General features: G+C 54.3%; 1 protein-coding gene across 10 annotated transcripts in view; it reads left to right on the top strand.

Moving 5' to 3' along the window:
• The first annotated feature begins 2,827 nt into the window (after positions 1-2,827).
• The window catches only part of EHMT1 (euchromatic histone lysine methyltransferase 1), a 119,898-nt gene continuing 101,336 nt past the window's right edge, over positions 2,828-21,389 (top strand). For 7 of the 10 annotated variants that reach the window (XM_055400834.2, XM_088840962.1, XM_088840961.1 and 4 more), the window contains exon 1: positions 2,828-2,913. In XM_055400834.2, the coding sequence (XP_055256809.1) occupies positions 2,851-2,913 (63 nt within the window). In that variant the 5' untranslated portion in view covers positions 2,828-2,850. Of the gene's footprint in view, positions 2,914-3,248; positions 3,781-3,907; positions 4,113-21,389 lie in introns of those variants that run through there. The other 3 variants (XM_055400839.2, XM_055400837.2, XM_055400836.2) reach the window with 2 other exon arrangements.

The following is a 21,389-nucleotide window of genomic DNA, read 5'->3' as shown; positions in this document are numbered from 1 at the left end:
AACAAGGGCTGGGGCTGGCGTTTGGCCTCTCAGTTCTGCTTTAGGATGTGACTTCGGAGGCAGCTTGCATGTCTGGAGCTTCAGCGTTAACTTAAAGTGGCCTTGTGATAAGGCGAGAAGGCCATCCCTGTTCCATTTTGTTAGCACCAGTCACTCCAGGCAATGCAGTTTAGACCTCGTGCGCAAGAGGAAATCCAGTCAGGGTGAGGCTTCCCCAAGTCCCTTGCCCTTGCCCTCAAAATCTGTCCCTGTTGGCACCGTAGCCAAGTCTAGTTCGAAGGGGTTCAGCTTCTCGACTCCCATCCATGTGTGAACACACAGGTCCGCTCCCGAGGTCTGCAAAGGACTGTCGCCTAGGACGCAAGGAACCCAGGAACAAATAAAAAGGCAGGGTTTCCCAAACGGGCATTTTGCAGAGTTCCAGAGTGCCCGTGAAAGTCCTGCAGGGCCAGGATCCTGGTGTGCTTTGGGAGATGCTGGAGGCGGTGTTGTGACTTCTGGTTCAAATTCTAGCTCTGCCATATGGTGAAGGAGTCACTTTGGCTAGGTGCATCAGTTAGCTTTATAAGCTCACGAGACTACAAGGGGAGAAGTCGAGTGCCCCCCTTCCCACAACATGACAGTTTATTTCTTGCACGTTTAATAGTCCAGAGATGCCATAGCTGTCATTCTCAAGTCGAGGGGTGACACCTCTGGGTTTAGGCTGGCAGTTCTGTCATCCAGGTTACCAGGCTTGCACCTCCCGCTTTATGGGGGACAGTAGTATCATTTTTACAAATCCCATTGGCCACCCTACCTGGAAATGCGCAGGCAGCCATGTACCCTAAAAGTTGACTTCACTATTTGTGGGACAAGGAGAAGATGAATATTGGAGAAAAGCACAAAGCATGCTTCAAGTGGGATAACTGGTGAAACACCTACTAGAAGCTGTAGCCTCACAGTTGAGACTGCCTGTTTCAAATCCCATCTCTGCTTGTTGACAGTCGTATAACCTGGAAGGCACCCCCACCCCCTTTTATTTTGCTCACTGACAAGACCGTGGATAAGAATGACGTCCACCTCTCAGGACTGACTGATGGTCACAGGGACAACAGGCAAGGCGTCATCGGTGAGCAGGGGTTAATACCAGCGAAGGATGGGCTGGGCTGACTGTGCAAAATGGGAGCAACGCCTACTTCTGACACTCATTTACGGTCGGTGTTTGCCTAGTGAAAGGCTCTTCTCCACATCTTGACTCTTTAATTCTTTCAACAAATATTTGTCTCCTGCCTGCCAAACATTGTTCTAGGTACTAGGGCACACAAAAATCCCTGACCTTTTGGGCTTGAATTCTAGTGGGGAAGACAGACAATATGGCAATGGAATGCTATGGAGTAAAATGAGGAAGTTTTGGGGTGCAGTGGCATTTTTCAGCAGGTGCGAGGATACCTGTCCCTGAAGAGCTGGCATTTAAGACCTAAGGATTGTCCAGAAGTAAGCCACAGATAACCTGAGAAGAAAGAGTCTCAGAGAAGGCGCAGGCTAGGGCCCCAGGCAGGGGTCGGGATGGAGACGGCGCCAGAGAGGCAGGTGTAAGTGAAGGCGAGCTTGGCTGTGCAGGCCAGAGGACAACTCCCGAGCCGCCTCTCCTGACGCTCCGGACAGAGCCTGGGGTTCCCAGACTCTCAGAAGTTGACTTAGGTTGCTCCCCACCCCCTAAACCTGGGGAAGGCTTCCTTGGTAGCTAGGGTGGTCCACTGCATCCTCTGAAGCTGTGGGCACTCTCAATGCCAGATTTCCACGAGATTGAACCCTCACAGCCCCGAGGCCCAGACTCAGATTAGCTTCTGACTTGGGACCTGCTCCGTTCCTGTCGTGAAGACCGGCCAGAGAACCGCAATTTCAGTCTGAGTCTTCTCTCAGCTCCCAAGGGATGGAGGAAACAGGTGGAGCCATGCAGAGTGGGTGGCCCAGGCCACTTTGTGTGGTGCTGTCCAGTGAAGGCTGCTTGGGTGCGCAGGAAACGTCGCACCCTGTGCATAACTGGGTGGCTTGCAGGAAGGCTGGGGTGACCCGAGAGGCTGCCCAACTGGGGCCACCTCCAAACTGGAGAATCCCACTTCCCTTGTACAAGCCAGGCATTTTCCTTAACCACAGCGCCCTCCAAAGAGACAATACCCCTACAATGGGACACTGTCCCCAGCCAAAGCGCAGCCGTATACGGGGCATCTTCCCGAATCAGAGCATATTCCCCACAGTCCGGAAATGCCCCCGGCTGAGCACCGCGGCGCAAGGGCATTCACACTACCCGAGACGCCTCCCCCAAGGCAGCACCGCCAACGGGGGTCAGCCCTGCCGCTCAGGGCCGCCTTCTCCGTCAGGACAGGCGCGCCCCACCACCGGCGCACCCTCGGCCCGCAGGCGGGCCCGCCTCCCTGACCGGACGCAGCCGCAACTGGGGCGCCGCTCCCGCCCGCGCACAGCCCCCCGCGCGGGCACCGCCCTAGGACGCAAGCCGGGGTCCGCCTTCCGCGAAGGCCGACGGAACCGACGTGTGTCCGGGGTGAGAGGTCAGGGGTCCTTCCGCACCGCGGCCGGCCCGCCGGAGCGCCCCCGCAGGGCGAGAGGGGGCCAAGCGCGCGCGCGCGCGAGGGCCGCGACGGGCCGGCGCCCGCGGCCGCACCGCCCCCGGAAGCCCGGCGCGCGCGGCCCCGCCCCCGCCGCCGCCGCCGCCCGCCCGGCTCCGCGCCGCTCAGGCCCGCGCTGCGGACGCCGCCGCCGGGCCGCAGTGCGCAGGCGCGGCGCGCGCGCAGGCGCAGACACGGGCGGCCGGCCCCGCCCCGCCGCGGGCCGCGAGGCGCGGGCGGGGCGATGGCGCGCGGGCGGGGCGGGGCCACGCTGCGGGCCCGGGCCATGGCCGCCGCCGATGCCGAGGTGAGGAGCGGGCCGGGCCGGGCGCGGGCGGCGCGGGCGCGGCGGGGGCGGCGCGGGCCGGCGGGCCGGGCGCGGCGGGCGCGCGGGCGGGGGCGCGGCGGGCGCGGGGCGCGCGGGCTGGCGCCTCCCCGCCGCCGCCTCCCCGCCGCCGCCGCCGCGCCTCAGGCCGCGGCCGGGCCGAGGCGGCCGGGCGTCCGGGCCGCGCGGCGCGGGGCGCGCTTTGTGCGGGCGGGCGGGCGGGGGCGCGGGCAGGGCCGCCGCCCGGCGCGCCGCGACCCCGGGCCTCGGGCCGCGACCGGGCGCCCCGCGGGAAGGGCGGAGGACAAAAGGGAAAGTGGGGCGAGCCCGCCAGGCTGGCGGCGCGGAGCCTTGCGCTCCCGGCGCCGCTGCGCGCCCGCTGACCTTTCACTTTGTTCCGGAGAGGATGGCTGGGTCCTGGAGGAAAAGTTGGGCGGGCCGGCGCTCCGCTCCGCGGACAAAGCTGCCGGCTCCGCGGCTGTCAGGAGTGCGGTCGCACGACTTCGGTTTATCTCCAGGCAGACCGCTCACGCGGGCTCTGGATGTAAAAAGTTGCCCTCCCTTTGTTAATGTTTCTGGCCTCCCCTTTGCTCGCTCGCGAGAATAGTTTTCCCCGGCTTGTGGCAGCAGAGGAAGCAAACTCTTGTGAGAGGGGCCACTAGCTTCCCGCAGAAGGGAGAAGCCGGCGGGAGGCGGTGTGCCTTGGGGAAAGGCAGGAACGGCGCTCTCCGGGCGGACACGAGGGACCAGTTTGGAAGAAAGTGATGACCTAGCAGTTTTTCTGTGGAATGACTCCAGGTTTTCTGTGTAGTAGCAACCGCGGGGACATCTAAAGACCAGGAAGCCAAGGTGTGTGATGAGACCGTGTTACGGGAATCTGGTGTGTAGGACCTGTACTTTTATCCGGATAATAATGCACAGTCTTCTAACGTTTCTTTATTTCTCTCTTGCGTTTTTTGGGGGGTATGGATGTAAGTAAACGGAGAACGTGCAGGAAAGTTCTTGAGTTCAACGTGAAGAATATTTGTTAGCACCTGCAACACTCAAGGAGTGTATTAGTCTCAGCAAAACGGAAAAGGTGAATTAGATAACCGCCAGTCACTTGTAGGAGAGAAGATGAGCAGTGATCACGATACCGCTTATTGAGCATCTTCTGGGTCCCAGGCACTGCAGGCCCTTAGGTAAGTCCTCTCCTTCAGCTTCCTCTGCTCTGTGCAGCAGGTACTGCCATTTCCTGTTTAAGACATGGGAAACGAGATTTGGGAGCGATTGGGTGGCTTGGCCCAGCCAGTTATCTAGTTGGCAGTTGTTTGGTGTCTGGCACATAGTAGGTTTTTAATTAATAATTGATAACACATTGCCCCAGACGTCACTGATTCCACAGGCAGCCTTGACTAGAGGGCTTGCCCGAGCCAGTGGCAGTGACAAGCCTGTGTTTCCTAAGCCCTTACCTGTGTCCAACCCTGCCAATTCCCTCATTAAAGTCTGACAGCCATTTTTGAGGTGGGTACAGTTACATCCCCGTTTACACAGTAGGGAACAGGTACAGTGAGGCCCCAGGTTACAGAACTTGTGCAGAAGATGGATGCAGTGGTCTGGCTGCAGAGCCCCTTAAACTGTGTCTGTGGTGGTCACTTTGAGCTGGTGAAAGCTCTGGGCTTCGGTGGGTGGTCCTCAGCGTTTATTATGGAGATGCACGTTGGGGCGGGGAGGGACTCCTGGACAGTGGCTGGGCATGGGGTCCAGTGTTGCCACTGAATCAGGGAAATGGTTGCTGTCTCAAGCTTCTCTAGTGGCCAGATGATTAAACTGGAAGGTGGACATTTGAAATTAATCTGGCTGCACATTTACTTTTTCCTTTTCTCGACCTAGAAAAAGGTCATCACTTTTTCACACTGAAGAGAGGCCCCCTGTTTTGTGGATTTTGAAAAGCACTTTTGGACTGTGTCTTCTTTTGTGTTTCTTGAGAGACATGTACATGCGCATGGTTGAAAGTCAGGTAGTGCCTGAAGGTGGTAAAGAAGCTGCTGTAGAGGCAGCAGCCCTTTGACTCTCTGTAGCATTTACCTTATGGGGCTTCCCTGGTGGCTCAGCTGGTAAAGAATCTGCCTGCACTGTGGGAGGCTTGGGTTCAATCCCTGGGTTGGGAAGATCCCCTGGAGAAGGGAATGGCCACCCATTCCCTGGCCTGGAGAATTCTGGTTCGCAGAGTCGAGGACTGAGCGACTTTCACTTTCACTTTGTGTTACTAAGCGATACACTTGTGTTGTTTTATCTTTATTCCCCAGTTTTAGGGGTTGTCTGCTGGCTCCTGCTAAGGTTTCAGTTTTCTTGTAATTTGTCTTGTTTAGGTTAGGCACAGTTGTGGCTAAATCCGCGTCAGGATCTTCGTCAGTCTGTACAGGTCGTTACTGCGCCTTACTGAGCTGTACGGTGGACCACACACAGTTTGATGTCTTTCCTTGTACAGACGTTTTTATTTCCCTGGAATTAATAATCGGTTTGTTTTTCATTTGCCTGATTCCCTTTGGATCTCAGAATGATGTCCCCACGCCTTCCGTTCTGTGCAGTGGCCCTGACTTCAGTGTTTGCCCTCAGCCTTGTCAGCTCACCGGCCGGTGCCACCGCGCCCCTCAGGCTCCCCAGGCCTGCACGCTGCCGCCCTGGGGTTCTGCCCGCTTCCTTGCTTCTGACACTCCCTGTGGGCTCACTTTTTTGGAGTGGTGGTAAGCAGTCTTCAGTAGCTTCCCAGTAGTTTGCTGGGACCAAGACTTTAGGACTTGCATGTCTGAAAATATTTTCATTCTGCAACCACACTTAAAGAGTAAGTCTGGCTGGGCTTGGCGTTTCAGTATCTTATAGTTTTTGTTGTTGCTATTGCGAACTCTATAGTTTGATTCTTTTTTTTGGCTGCACTGTATGGCTTGTGGGATTTTAGTTCCCCAACCAGGAATTGAACCCAAATCCTCCACGGTGAGAGCGTGGAGTCCTAACAGCTGGACTGCCAGGGAACTCACCAGCCTGATTATGAGTCGTTTGTAAGCATATTCCCACATCAAACTTTTAGGACCCTTGCGTCCTTGATTTTCCTGATTTTCGTGCAGTGCCTTCATTGTAGTGCTTTTTCATTCACCCTGCAGAGCACTCAGTAGGCCTGGGATCTGGGGACCGAAGCCCTTAAACTTATAGAGAGTTTTTGTGTTATGTGTTTGAGGTAGTTCTCTACCAGCTTCTCTTTTTCCGGTTCCTTTGAATGTTGGACTTCTGTACTTAATATTATAATTTTAAAAATCTTATCATCATATCTTGATCTTTTTGTTCTTTTTGAGAGTATTTTTGATAATTTTCCAATTTGTTAAAAACTTTAACTTCTTTCATATGATCGTGTTCTCTACTGTTGCTTTTGTTCCTCTTTAAATGCCTCCTGTTCTTGTTTTATGTGTGCAGCATCTTTGCTTATCTCTTAGTTTCAGTTTTTAAAACTACAGTTAAAATTTTGAAAACTAAAATAATTTTGGTTCCTGCACATTTCCTGTTTCCCGTGTGTTCCTCTTTGCTGTTGTGTGTTTTGGTTTCTTTCTTTCGTGCTGGAAACCCTTCTCCCAGTGTCTGGTGCTCCTTGGCTGTTTATTCATCCTTATGAATAGAATGCTGGAAACGAAACCTGAGTGTGCCAGGGGCTTGCTTCCTCTTTGGTCTCACTGGCGGGTGGCGCCTGATGTTTCTGTGACTCTTCTCCAGACGTTGCTGTCCTCTGGTTTAGTTCCCTTAGGGAGGGAGCCTCCTGCCTGCCTGGCTGGACGGATGTTGGAGCCAGACTAAGGGGCAGGGAGGTGGGGAGGGGCTTCCCTTTGCCCGATCCCGGGCTCTCCCGGAGGCGTCCGCCGCTGCCTCTCTTCGTGCCGCTCACCCCAAGGGTGGCACCTGCTGGTGACTGCAGCTGTGCAGAGTGTGTGTCCGAGTGTGCGGAGGGGCTGGGGACCGCACTTGGGGTTTTGCACCACATCCCTTCTCAGACCCTTCCCACAGCTCTGCCGGTCAGCCTGCTCCTCAGCAGTGACCAGCTCACTCGCTTCCCCTTCCTCTGCTCTGTGGAGGGATTCATGCTCCTTTCGCCTCCGTCTTCCTAGTCACGTTTGTATAGCAGTTCCAAGTGTTTCCTCGGCGGGGTGTGTGTTTTTCTTTCCTGTTCTTGTCTTTGGCTGATCTTTGATAAGAGAAGGTGTGGAGAGTCTGTTCTGCATCCAGCAATCGGAAATATTTACAGTAAATCTTGAGAAGTTTCACCCATACGAACAGCACAGCTATCCTGTGGAAAGGGCTGCCCGTCTTAGATCTTCCTGTATAGGTTGTGGTTCTGGATCATCACAGAGGTTGGCAAGGGCAGTACACGTACCCCAGCCCTGAGGCCCAGAAGGACATCTGTGGGTAGCTAAGCTGTTGGAGACCCCACACGTGGTCAGTGCTGCATTAGGGCCAGAGCCCCGCTTCCTGCCTTTGCTTCCCGTTGTATCACAAAACTGGTTTGTATATTTGACCACAGTTTAATTAAGTTCATATTTTAGAATAATTTAACTTATGGGAACCATATTTTGGGCTCTCCTCTTTAGGAACTTTATGTTCTCTGCCATTCATTGGACTTTCCATGTGTGTTGGATGCTGTTATCTTGATGAGTGGGTGGTTTGGTTCCAGTTGGCCTTGCTCCCCAGCAGACCACACAGGGAGTGGTGAGTGGAGCCCAGTTGTTTAGGCTTTGCAGGTGTCCTGCAGAGGGCATCAGTTCCAGAGCTGCCCACTTTACTTAACTTCTGGTATTTTTGATTATTAAAACAGAACAAAAAACTCTTCAGCGGTTTTGGATTTTAAAGAACAAAAATTGAAGTGGTTCTTTTAACTCTTCGAAGGTGGCATTTCCTATATAAGTCACTTTGCCACTAACATGACTGTCAGTTGATGTTTTACTTTGGAACACATTTTGGATTGCTTTCTGCATCCCACTTTTAATAGGTTTGTAAGTTCTGATCAGGGTGTGTTTAAAGGGGTCTGTAGGCAGTGTTGAGCCCCTTGTGTTTATGAGGTGCTAGTCTAGGTACTGTGTAAGAGGATATGTAAGGTTATGCGGTTGGTGTCTGATTGCATAAAATTTAAGAGTGTAATAGAGCAAATACCAAGCAGGAAATGAGATGGAATCAGTTGAGAGTAAACAAGAAAAGGCCTGGCTGCTGTGCTGATTGCTATAGGCAGACTTGTGTTGGGAAAAGCTCCTTGAGGAAGATGAGTTTGCCTAAGGTCCTAGGGAGGTAAGACATGAAATGGAAGGGCAAAGTTCGGTTGTACATTTCAGAAGGAAAAAAAATTAGTCATTTTAGCAAAGTTAGAAAAATGCCACTGTAATGGCAGAAAGCGAAGAACTAAAGAACCTCTTGATGAGGGTGAAGGAGGAGAGTGAAAGAGCCAGCTTAAAGCCAAGCAGTGAAAACACTAAGACCATGGCATCCGGCCCCATTGCTTCACGGCAAATAGAAGGGGAGAAGGTGGAAGCAGTGACGCATTTCCTCCTCTTGCGCTCAGAGTCATCGCGGACGGTGACTGCAGCCATGAAATCAGAAGATGACTGCTTCTTGGCAGGAAAGCTATGACAAACCGAGACAGTGAGTTGAAAAGAAGAGACATTACTCTGCCGACAAAGGTCGGTATAGTTAAGGCTGTGGCCTTTCCCAGTGGTCACGTACAGTTGTGAGAGCTGGACTGTAAAGAAGGGAGAATGCCAGAGAATTGATGCCTTTGAACTGTGGTGCTGGAGAAGACCCCTGAAAGTTCCTTGGACAGCAAGGAGATCAAACCAGTCAATCTTAAGGGAAATCAACCCTGAATACTTGTTGGAAGGACTGATGCTGAAGCTGAAGCTCCAGTATTTTGGTCATCTGATGTGAACAGCCATCCCATTGGAAAAGTCCCCGATGCTGGGAAAGATTGAGGGCAGAAGGAAAAGAGGGTGTCAGAGGATGAGATGGCTGGATGACACCACTGATGCAGTGGACATGAACTTGGGCAAACTTCAGGAGATGGTGAGGGACAGGGAGGCCTGGCATGCTGCAGTGCCTGGGGTCGCAAAAAGTCTGACATGACTGGGCGACTCAGCAGCAGTAGCAGGTCCAAGAAGAGTTGAAACCTAGAAACACGAGAATGCCAAGTCGTCTGTTGATTTCTGATCTGGGTGTGCAGGGCTGTGCCTGGAGGGTGGTGATCAGCGAGTGTGTGTTGTGTGCACTTTTCTCCCAGGTCATCTCACGTGCTTGTGTCTTTTACCCTTTTCGGTAGCCAGGTGGGGTTTGTTAGACATCCCATCTTCCCCGGCGCTGAGCTGGTGATATTACTGGTCAGAAGGGGCGAGAGGCAGGAGCTGAAGCCGGACAGGCAGGGGCTGGGCCACTGAGGGCCTTGTCACTGTGGCGACATGCTGGTGGTTTCCTGAGTGCTGCAGACGTCAGTGGGGCATTGTTTTAGGAATTCACATTTTAAAAAGACGACCCTGGCTGCTGTGTGAAGAGTGGCTGGGTGAAAGCTGGAGGGGAGCAGGGGGCCAGGGAGCACACTTGGCCCTGTGGTGGTGGAGCCCAGGCACGTGTGTTTGGGTTTGTTTAGAGTGGATGAGTCGGTTTCCTGGCTCAGACTCAGAAGTGTGGAGGGAGACATCCCCCTCTCTCGCCCCCCGGGTCCTTGGTTCTTTTGGCAGGCTACCAGCATTGTAATTATTGTGTCTGCAGACCATGCACACGTAGATGCGTTAGAACTTCTGTTGTGGACCTTTCTCCGAGCTACCCAGATGTGGGCATGGTGGTCAGACACGCCCCGTGCTCCTGCCCCCGAGTCAGCTGTTGCCCCTCAGGACCCCCCAGCCCGCCCCCCAGCACCTTCAGTGGCTCCTGGGCACGTCTCCTGTGCGAGCGTTTCAGTTAGTGTACGTGTTTGTCTCAGTCAGCAGATATTCAGGCACTGTTCAGGTTAGGAACAAAGTACGGTCTCTTCCTTGCCCTTGATAGGCATCTGTTAATTCTCAGTACATTGATTTCCACGTCGCTGTTTTTCTCTTGCAGTTAAGTTTTGAAGAGATTGGTTTATTTGTCCCAAAGTTGCCCATAACATTAATTTTGCTGACTGCATCCTCGTGATGCTGTTTACCACGCCCCCTGTGTGCTCTGTGCTCCACGCCACTGATGCCTGAGGTCTGGAGCTGCAGCCTTCCTGTAGGGGAGCCGCTTGCCACGTGCCGTTCCTCAAGGAGAGACGTGTGGCTGTTTCGGGAGCCCACTGCAGGCGGAGTACGTGCTGGGTCCCTGAGGCTCGGTGCCAGGGAGAGGGAAGCCTCACACGTGTGTTTCAATCTTGTCGTCTCTGTGTTGAAGCACATACTTTGGATATGTTAGGTTCAGTTCAGTTCAGTCGCTCAGTCGTGTCTGACTCTTTGCGACCCCATGAATCATAGCACGCCAGGCCTCCCTGTCCATCGCCAACTCCCGGAGTTCACTCAAACTCATGTCCATCGAGTCAGTGATGCCATCCAGCCATCTCATTCTCTGTCGTCCCCTTCTCCTCCCGCCCCCAATCCCTCCCAACATCAGAGTCTTTTCCAGTGAGTCAACTCTTTGCATGAGGTGGCCAAAGTATTAGAGTTTCAGCTTTAGCATCAGTCCTTCCAATGAACACCCAGGACTGATCTCCTTTAGAATGGACTGGTTGGATCTCCTTGCAGTCCAAGGGACTCTCAAGAGTCTTCTCCAACACCACAGTTCAAAAGCATCAATTCTTTGGCACTCAGCTTTCTTCACAGTCTAACTCTCACATCCATACATGACCACTGGAAAAACCATAGCCTTGACTAGATGGACCTTGGTTGGCAAAGTAATGCCTCTGCTAAATTATTTGTGTTTCTATTTCCTTTTTTTTTTCTGGCCATGGTGTGGCAGGTGGGATCTAATTCCCTGAGCAGGGATCGAACCTGGGCCCCCTGCATAAGAGTGCAGGGTCTTAGCCACTGGACCATCCGGGAAGTCCTGCAGGTTTGTCTTTTTTAAAAGTTAAGCAAAAATATGTTGTTACTGGTATTAAGGTTTTTTCAAACATAGTAACTCTTGCTTGGTGGTGTTAGTGGTCATGGATGCTCCTTGCTGAGAATCGTTAGCTCATTAGGTTGCAGAATGGCAGGCTGCATTTATTAGCCGGAACACTTAGAGGAGAACTGTTCAGTGGCCGTGAAGTACACTCACATGGGCACGGAGGTGTAGGTTCTTGGCTCTGTCTGGACTGACACCCAGTAGCCTCTTGGTAAGTGCTTGCCTGAGAAAGACCAGAGTTCTCTGTCCTGTGTAGTTTGACAGTTGTTTGTAAGCCAGCTGTTGAGTGATTTCTCTCCTTGGAGTGCAGGTCCTCTCTTCCCATCAGATTCCAAGACTGGCATTCAGACTTAGAGAGTCTTGGTTGCTTCCTCATCCTTGCTGTTGGCTTGTGTTTTGTGAACTCCTTGAACAGTAGGGTGAAACAGAATGCCAGTTGTCATGTGGGCCAGTGAATGGTCAGGAACTCCCCCACCTTGGGCTCTCGTAGAAATGGCCTGCTCACATCTGTCATTATGGTTCTGTACTGTCTGTCACTGTATCTTTATCAGATTCAGTGGCAATAAGACATTTAACCGAAGCGTGAAGACTTGTTTTGGAGATGGTGCTACCGTGTGGCACACATACAGAGACACGCACACTCTGTGTGTCTAATGTCATGTATGCCCCTAGACCCGTGATCAAGCAGGGATGTTACCGGAACCGTAGGAGCCCCCTTGGCCCCTGGCAGGCTGCCCTGTGCTTGCCCAGAGGCCACTGCTGCGCTGACTTCTGACACTGTGTTGCTTTTCCTGATTCTGAGCTGGACGTGCCGGTGTCGTGCAGGGCGTGCTCGTGTCTGCCGTCTAAGCTTCGTCTGCTTGTGGAGTCCTGGGGTCGCTTGCTTCCCCATCACTGTGTGCGATACCCGTGTCTTTAGTCACGGGCCTCCTTCTTTGAGCTGTCTGCAGTCTGGGGTCTTTAGCCGAGGCGCAGTGGACATCTTTTGGTGAGCACTGGTGCACGTTTCTCTGGGGTGTGGCTGGGAGTGGGGGCGTTGAGTCATGGACGTGCGTGCGTATCCAGGGGGTCATACCCAAGGACAGGTGTGAGGAAGTGCCAGCGGCTCAGTCCTTGTGGACACTTGATGTTGTTTGTCCTTTTAGCTGGTCTGGTAGGTTTGTAGCGTGTCCAGTTGTTTGATTTGCATTTCCCTGATGACTGCTGATGTTAAGCAGTAGTATGCTTTTTTTAAAAAATGTGTGTTTCATTTTTGGCTGCGCTGGGCCTTTGTTGCTGTGCTGGGCGCTCTCTCTGGCTGCGGCGTGAGGGCGTCTCGTTGCCTAGCCTCTGTTGAGAAGTACGGGCTCTAGGGTGTGCCGGCGTCAGTGGTGTGGTGCATGGGCTTCGTTTCCCCTCAGCACGTGGACCCTTCCTGGACCAGGGATTTGAACCCGTGTCCCCTCCTTTGGCAGGCAGTTTCTCAGCCACTGTACCACCAGGGTGGGCCGAGTCCCTCTATGCTTTTTAGTTATGTTGTTTAGGCACTTTTGGAATGCACCTATGTAAACTTTTTTCCTGCTGGGGGCATGTTTTATTCCTTTATATAGTAAATAATTTTCCATCGTAGGAGTGTACTGTGTTTTGTCTGTGCATTTATCAGTTGCTCCCGTTTTTTTGGCTGTGATGACTAGCACTGCTGTGAACAGTCAATGAACAGGTGTTTGTTGGGTGTCTGTCGAGGAGTAGAATTGCTGGGCGCGGGTCACTGGTTAGGACGCCTGTGTCACGTGGCAGCTGCAGCGTTTCCATTCCTGTCAGCGTGAGACTCGCTGCTTCTCCACGTGCTTGTAGACGCTTGTTATGAGCCGTCTCTGGTCACGGCCGCTCTGCTGGATTTGGTGGGGTGTCTCACACTGCTGCTGATCTGGGTTTCCCTGTTTGTGTTATCTTCCTTACCGAAGTGTCTGCAGAGTTCAATTAGATTGTTTCTGTGGTGAGTTGTAAACGTTTTCTATATATTGGAGGCTATAGATACCAATCCCTTATTGATATATGGTTAGGAAGCATTCTCCTCCATTTTGTAGGTACCTTTTCAGTTTCTTGTTAGTGTTCTTTTTGGACACGCTGGGTCTTTGCTGCAGCTCACGGGCTTTCCCTAGGGCAGTGAGCTGGGGCTTCTCTCTGGTGTGACGTGTGGACTTGTCATCGCAGTGGCTTCTCTTGCTGCGGAGCACAGGCTGTGAGCATGTGGGCTCAGTACTGTGACTCCTGGGTTTAGTTCCCCTTGGCATATGGAATCTTCCAGGACCAGGGACCAAACCCATGCGTTCTGCACTGGCAGGCGGACTCCTGGTGCTGGATCACTAGGGCAGTCCCTTGACTGGGTTCTTTGAAGCGCAGACGTTTCTGATTTTGATGAAGGTCAGTTTGTCTGTTTTCTTCTTTTGTTGTCATCTCTGAGAGTCCATTGCCAAATCCATTGTTAAGAAGTTAGCACTGTGTTTTCCTCTGAGTTTTATATTATAGTTTTAACTTTTATATTTTGGTCTGGGATCCATTTTGACTTACATTTTGTGTGTGGTGTGAGGTAGCGTGTCCAACCTTATTCTTTGCTAGTGGAGATGCAGTTGTCCTAGAACCATTGGTTGAATTTTTCCCCCCAGGATTGTCTGGACACCTTTGCTGTAAATTGATGGACCACAGACATTGGGACTCATTTCTGGACTCTGAGTTGTTGTCCATTGGTTTGTATCTCAGGGCTTCCCTGGTGGCTCAGCTGGTGTAGAATCCGCCTGCAATGCGGGAGACCTGGGTTCAATCCCTGGGTTGGGAAGATGCCCTGGAGAAGGGAACGGCTACCTACTCCAGTATTCTGGCCTGGAGAATTCCACGGACTGTATAGTCCATAGTGTCGTAAAGAGTCAGACATGACTGAGCGGCTTTCACTCACCACACCGTCTTGAATACCGTACCTTGGAAGTGTGGATCCGCCAGCTTTGTTCTTGCTCCTCTGGGTCCCTTGCAATTCCATGTGAGTTTTAGGGTTAGCTATCACTGTGGATGTTGATTGCAATCATGAAATTAAAAGACGCTTACTCCTTGGAAGGAAAGTTATGACCAACCTAGATAGTATATTAAAAAGCAGAGACATTACTTTGCCAACCAAGGTCCGTCTAGTCAAGGCTGTGGTTTTTCCAGTGGTCATGTATGGATGTCATTACTTTGCCAACCAAGGTCCGTCTAGTCAAGGCTGTGGTTTTTCCAGTGGTCATGTATGGATGTGAGAGTTGGACTGTGAAGAAGGCTGATCACCGAAGAATTGATGCTTTTGAACTGTGGTGCTGGAGAAGACTCTTGAGAGTCCCTTGGACTGCAAGGAGATCCAACCAGTCCATTCTAAGGGAGATCAATCCTGGGTGTTCATTGGAAGGGCTGATGCTGAAGCTGAAACTCCAACACTTTGGCTACCTCATGCGATGAGTTGACTCACTGGAAAAGACTCTGATGCTGGGAAGGATTGGGGGCAGGAGGAGAAGGGGACGACAGAGAATGAGATGGCTGGATGGCATCACCGACTCGATGGACGTGAGTGTGAGTGAACTCTAGGAGTTGGTGATGGACAGGGAGGCCTGGCATGCTGTGATTCATGGGGCCGCCAAGAGTTGGACACGACTGAGCGACTGAACTGAACTGTCCACAGATGCAGACAGCCTTCTGTGATTTTTGTAGCGATTGCCTTGATTTTATGCTTCATGTTAGGGAAATGGCAACCCACTCCACTGTTCTTGCCTGGAGAATCCCAGGGACGGGGGAGCCTGGTGGGCTTCCGTCTGTGGGGTCGCACAGAGTCGGACACGACTGAAGCGACTTAGCAGCAGCAGTAGCAGGGAGTATTGCCATCGTAATAATACTTAGTCTGATAGTCCATGAACACAGGGTGTCTTTCCATCTGTTTAGGTCTTTATCTTTTTTCAGTCTTTTTTTTTTTTTTCCTCAGTCAGGTTAGCTAAGTTCAGTTCAGTCGCTCAGTCGTGTCTGACTCTCCGCGACCCCATGAATAACAGCACGCCAGGCCTCCCTGTCCATCACCAACTCTAGGAGTTCACTCAGACTCATGTCCATCGAGTCGGTGATGCCATCCAGCCATCTCATTCTCTGTCGTCCCCATCTCCTCCTGCCCCCAATCCCTCCCAGCATCAGAGTCTTTTCCAGTGAGTCAACTCGTCGCATGAGGTAGCCAAAGTGTTGGAATTTCAGCTTTAGCATCAGTCCTTCCAATGAACACTCAGGACTGATCTCCTTTAGAATGGACTGGTTAGATCTCCTTGCAGTTCAAGGAGCTCTCAAGAGTCTTCTCCAACACCACAGTTCAAAAGCATCAATTCTTCGGCGCTCAGCTTTCTTCATAGTCCAACTCTCGCATCCATACATGACCAGTAGAAAAACCACAGCCTTGACTAGACTTGGTTGGCAAAGTAATGTCTCTGCTTTTTAATATGCTATCTAGGTTGGTCATAACTTTCCTTCCAAGGAGTAAGCGTCTTTTAATTTCATGGCTGCAATCAACATCCGCAGTGATTTTGGAGCCCCAAAAAATAAAGTCAGCCACTGTTTCCCCATCTATTTCCCGTGAAGTGATGGGACCAGATGCCATGATCTTTGTTTTCTGAATGTTGAGCTTCAAGCCAACTTTTTCACTCTCCTCTTTCACTTTCATCAAGAGGCTTTTTAGTTCCTCTTCACTTTCTGCCATAAGGGTGGTATCATCTGCATATTTGAGGTTATTTATGTCAATTTTGTTATCTCTTCAAAGAATCAGCTTTTGGTTTTGATGACAGTCTCTGATTTTCTTCTCTTGTTTTGTTTGGGGGGAGATGGGCGGTTGCTGTGCAGCGTGGGATCCTAGCTCTCTGGCCAGGGACCGAAGCTGTGTCGCGGACACGGGCAGCTTGGGGCCCTGACCAGTGGCTGCCAGGGAGTCCAGTCTGTTTCACTGGTCTCTGTTTTTCAAGTTTCACTCTAGCCTTTGTTACCGCTTCTGCTGCTTTTGGGCTCAGTTTGCATTTTGTGGAATTGTTTTTGCGTGTGTCACGCGTGCGGTGTAGGGGTCAGGATCCCTTGTCCCCTGTGTGGCAGTGCATGTGGGCAGCGTCGATTACTGGAGAGACCACCCTGTGCTCCTTGAACTCCAGGCCGCTTTTGCAGAAATGAGGAAGAGCACAGCTGTGAGGCTCTCGAAGACTGTCCTGTAGTAAGTCCTTCCTGCCTTCTGCCATGCTCACCTCTTCAGGGTTGAAGGTGTATCCCCCCATGTAATGGGGTGCAGAGGCAGGGAAGGTGGATGGGCAGCTCACGGCCCAACCTGCATGGTGTTGTGAGCGTTCGTCCCAGAAGTGAGGCCCCGTGTCTTGTGGGGATGGTGGGCTGTTTGCCATGCAGCCGGCGGCCACCCCAGCAGCACGCTGACCGCTGGTGCATGGCGCAGTCCCTGTTGTCCACTCCCCACCATGTGGGACAGTCCCCCTCCTCGGGGGTTTGTGGTGACTGCACGGGCCGGGCACTTGGCTCAGAGCCGGTGTGTGGATGATCACACCTCCTCCTGTGGTCTTCCCTTCCACACGTGCCGCTTGCTTTCCCGCAGCGTGCAGGACCCAGTGCTTGGGTTGAGGGGTGTTCTGGCGAAGAGACAGGTGTGGGAGAAGTACCCTGGCCTTAGAGTGCCCACAGGAGGGGGTGGCAGGGCTGGGGGGCTGTGGGACGTGGGAGCTTTTGCAGTGGGTGTCTTCTTGGTGGGCCCAGTGGGCGGTGGGGCAGCTTGGCCCGTTGCAGGTGCCAGCAGTGGTGGAGTTGCTGTTTTCTGGAAGTGAGTCTTGTGTGATTGGGTGGTTCCTGCCGTTGGGCCTGCAAGGGTCTACTTGGTCACGTGAATGCACTTTGACCTTTTCAAAAGGTTTTAGTTGGGATGGAGCAGGGCACACATTTTGGCAATGTCTAGCATTGCTTTTCTAGCGTGCGTTAGCAATTCAGCCTCTCCTGAGTCGCTCCGTGGGGTTTTCCCCTCCGTCAGGTGGGGCCACCGTCCCGCCTTCTCCACTTCACAGAGGAGTCTTGTCGGTGCTGCTTGCCAGATGCTGTGGAGTTTGGTCAAAGGTCAATAAACGGTGAGACCTCTTTGAAGGTCGGAGAAGCAGTTAAATCCAAGTTTCCTACCCACACGCAGCCATGGCCGCATGGGACGGAGGGGGCACAGCCCGTGCTGCGTGTGTGCCTGTGCCGCCGCACGCGGGGTGAGGGCCTACAAGCGCGGCAGCGCCCCGACCCCCTGCTCCGTGTCTGTCTCCTCGAGCCTGGCCCTGTGTCTCGGCCTGGCAGCCGTGCGCCGTCTGAGTGTCGTGCAGCGCGCTCCCCGTACTTGGTGCCTTCGGACCTTTCTCCTTTATCCGTGTCTGTCGCGTTTCTGGTTCTGTTGTCTCAGGTCATGTACTTTTGCCCTGTAACGTCTGTGCGAAGGAAATGGGTGGCTCTCGTCTCCTTGTTTCACCCCTTTCTGGAGCGGAGAAGCTTCTGCGGAGCACCCACCGTGAGAAGCTGGCCTCAGTCTCCGCTTACGGAGCCCAGTTGGCGGTGGATGCGGCTGTGACTGCAGAGTCATGGTGCCGCCTGCGAGTGCTCGGCCTTGGCTCTTTGTGGGGAGGTGGGACAGCAGTACCCAGGGCCCTTGTGGCGGCCTGGGCAGAACCCCCTGTTTGAGGGTGTGGTCCACCCCTGTGGCCACTCCGCTTTCCTGTCCTGTGTGGACCGCCTCCCCTGGTCTCAGGTCAGACCTCTCCTCCAGGTGTGCGTCTGTTTCTTAAGGTTTGTCCGTCATCACCCATCATGTTGAACCGAGGTTTAGGGCGGCCTCCCCTCCTGGTTCAGAGCCCTGGCTTGCTGTGGCGCTCCCCGTGGGTGCTGGCATCAGAGGGCGGAGTGACACGGTGGGTGTTCCAGGGGGCATGGGTCATGTGCATCCTCTGTCCGGGGGTGCTGGACGCCGCGGTGAGCAAGGACTTTGCTGGGATGTGTCGTTTGGACAGGACCTGAAAGAATCCATGTTTCCTGGACAGAGAGCCAGGGGTCTGAGAGCCTTCAGGGCCAAACCAAGACTGCGTCCAGTCCCCAGTGGGGAGACTCCCTGTCCCTGAAGTGTGGTGGAGGCCAGGCACCCGAGGGTCTCATGAGGTCCCTGTGATCTGGAGCCAGGGACTCAGCAGGACGGCGGGGTGAGGGGAGAACATGCCTGACCTTTCCCACTGCCCAGGGGAAGGCAGGGGCCCTTCCGTCCGCCCTGAGGCTTCAGGGACTGGTCAGCCGAAGGGAGGACGGATGGAGGCAGGCTGGGCGTTGTGGACCAGGTCCACCTACCCGCCTCCTGTCTTAGGATGGACTCTGAAGCCGTGGAATGCTGCCCGTCTGGTGTGTGAACACGCCATGGATTTCACAGGGGACAGAAGCTCTGTTGGTAGCTTTGATGCTGTAAGCCTTGTCCTGATTTGTGTTAACTTATGAGCAGTTAATCAATGAGTGCAGATTCTTGGGTGCTCCAGTGGAGGTAGAACGTTTTGGCATGGATTTTAAGATCGAGGTCAGAACTTCTAGACCCTGACATTCAGGAACGTGTGTGATGTGTTTGCGAACGTGTTGGGGGAGTCGGCACACTAACTGCCCCCGTGGGTTTGTGTGCGTCCTCCCCGGAGCGCTGCTAGTGTGCTCTTGCTTCACGCTCTCGGCCACATCAGGCGGGAGCGCTGCTGGTGTGCTCTCGCCCCGTGCCCTCGCCCCGCGCTCTCAGCCACATCAGGCGGGAGCGCTGCTGGTGTGCTCTCGCCCCGCGCCCTCGCCCCACGCTCTGGGCCACATCAGGCGGGAGCGCTGCTGGTGTGCCCTCGCCCCGCGCCCTCGCCCCGCGCTCTCGGCCACATCAGGCGGGAGCGCTGCTGGTGTGCTCTCGCCCCGCGCCCTCGCCCCGCGCTCTCAGCCACATCAGGAGGGAGCGCTGCTGGTGTGCTCTCGCCCCGCGCCCTCGCCCCACGCTCTGGGCCACATCAGGCGGGAGCACTGCTGGTGTGCCCTCGCCCCGCGCCCTCGCCCCGCGCTCTCGGCCACATCAGGCGGGAGCGCTGCTGGTGTGCTCTCGCCCCGCGCCCTCGCCCCGCGCTCTCGCCCCGCTCTCTCAGCCACATCAGGCGGGAGCGCTGCTGGTGTGCTCACGCCCCGCGCTCACGCCCCGCGCCCTCGCCCCGCGCTCTCAGCCACATCAGGCGGTGAACACTTAGCAGGCAGCGCTGCCATCTGTTCGTGCCCGTGTGGACGGCACGTGAGGAGCTTAGCACTTTTGGGCAGCAGGCCTTCCCTGTAGTGGCCGATGTGACTCCGGACGGGGCTCATTGTTCACTGGCCTGAAGGCCTTCGGTAGCTGGATGTTCTCTGGAGGGGCCTTGGAGCACAGAGACACGGGGAGGCCGGGGGAGGCCTCGTGCCTGGGGGACAGGGGACCTGGGGTGGGCGGGGGTGGGGGGCGCGGCGCAGCCTGGAGACGCTGGAGGCGGCTGGTGAGCGGTGGGGCTCCGGCGAGGGTGGGAACAGCTGAAGTGCTAAGAATAGGCCCGACTGTGTGCGTCTGAAAGAAGAGCAAGAAGGGGGGCCTGGAGGAAGCGAGCGCCCATGGGAGCACAGTTGTTCCTTGAGACGGGAGGGCCAGGTGCCTGGTGGACTTTGAGAGGGGCAGGTCGGGCTGGCGACAGTGTTCCATGGAGTCCAGGAGCGAGGCCGGGCTGCTGCGGAGGAGGCTGTGGGGCCCAGGTGCCCGGGGCCAGCTGCGGGGCCAGGAAGCCAGGGCGGGGGCCAGAGTGGTGCAGCAAGACGGGCAGCCTGGTTGTGGAGCGGCCGTGGGTGTGATGGACGCCCAGAGTGGGCGTCGTCCCGGGCGTGTGCTCCGGGGTGCATGGTGTGGTGCGGCTGGAGTGCTGCCTGTACCTGGCAGGGGCTTTCACGCACTCTGGGTGTTCGGGGGCTCCCCAGTATGGCTGGGGGTGTTGGAGCCTCTTCTGCCCCTGTGGGAAGGTGCTGTGCAGGGCGTCCCAAGGTCAAGAAGAAATTGCAGGGGGGTACTTTGGAGGTGCCAGTAGGAAGAATCACCCTTCACCCTGGTCCTAGAACACAGAGAGAAGCTGTGTCACCAGGATGAAACCGAGTCTGTGCCGCGGTGGAGCCCACAGAGCTGCTGTGGGTGGGCAGGGAGTCCAGGGAGTCCTGCTGACCCCGGCGCCAGCCCCTACAAGGGCACGGGGTGCTCTGCCCTCTGGTTTTGAGAATCTAGGAAGACGTTGTGTGGGAATAGCGGGATGAATTGGGAACAGCTGGGCAGTTACGAGTGTGTATGGTGTTAGATGCTTGTGTAAATGCCCTGTGGAAGTGTCTTCCTCATCCTGGGCACAGCCCAGCATGGCGCACGGGCAGTCGAGGTGGCTGGTCCATGATCAGAAGCCCAGAGGGATTCTTGTCCTTGTCCCAAGGGTGGTGGTGAGCTTCAGGAGGGGGTGGCACGGTCAGGTGTGCGTGCTGGGAGGGTCTCCCGGCTGCTGTGTGTGTGGAGCGGCCGTGGTGGTGGGGGCGGCAGTCTTGGGGAGACAGGGAGGCCCTTCCCTGTGAGAGCCGATTCCATGGGCGCTGAGGCGGCTGAGGTTGGTTCCTGAGCCCCAGGCCTGAGCTGGATGCTGGCTTCCGCTTGAGCTCCAGACTGGAGGGTGGTGCCAGTCATTGAAACAGGCACAGACAAGGCTGAGGTCAGCTCCAGGCATGGTTCGTTTCGGAGGTTGGAAAGGTTGGATAGTAAATATTTTAGACTTTGGGCACCACAAAGCAAAATCAAAGATAAAAGTCAGAATGCAGTATTGATGATTGACTGCTTTTTTCTGCCTTCCTGGTGACACAGATCTGCCACCCAGAAGAGTGACCGTTTTGGACGGGTGTTTCACTTGCTTGGGTTTGGAGTTGGTTCCCTGTCATCAGGATCTATTGGAAATGTTCATCTGCTGATGCTGAACTTGATCAAAGATCAGTTTTCTGTTCCTCATCTTTGAAAATGTCTCCGTGCTGATAGGTTGTGCCAAATGCCAAAATCAGTCCAGAAACATGAGTTTTTTGAACTTATGGTATTATCCGTATACCATAAACTTCACATTTGTAAAGTGCACTGTTTAGTATTTTTTTCCTGCTTTTTGCAGCTACCAGTGCTAATTCCAGAACATTTCTGTCACCCTGGAAAGAAACCCCGTACCCATTACCTGTCACTCCCTGTTCCCTCCCCACAGCCCCTGGCA

Source organism: Moschus berezovskii, chromosome 11 (assembly GCF_049115385.1).
Source record: "Moschus berezovskii isolate FMDL1 chromosome 11, NW_MosBer_1.0, whole genome shotgun sequence".
Classification (NCBI taxonomy): Eukaryota; Metazoa; Chordata; class Mammalia; order Artiodactyla; family Moschidae; genus Moschus; species Moschus berezovskii.
The sequence above is the reverse complement of the archived record's forward strand: the minus strand, read 5'-3'. Positions and strand labels throughout refer to the sequence as shown.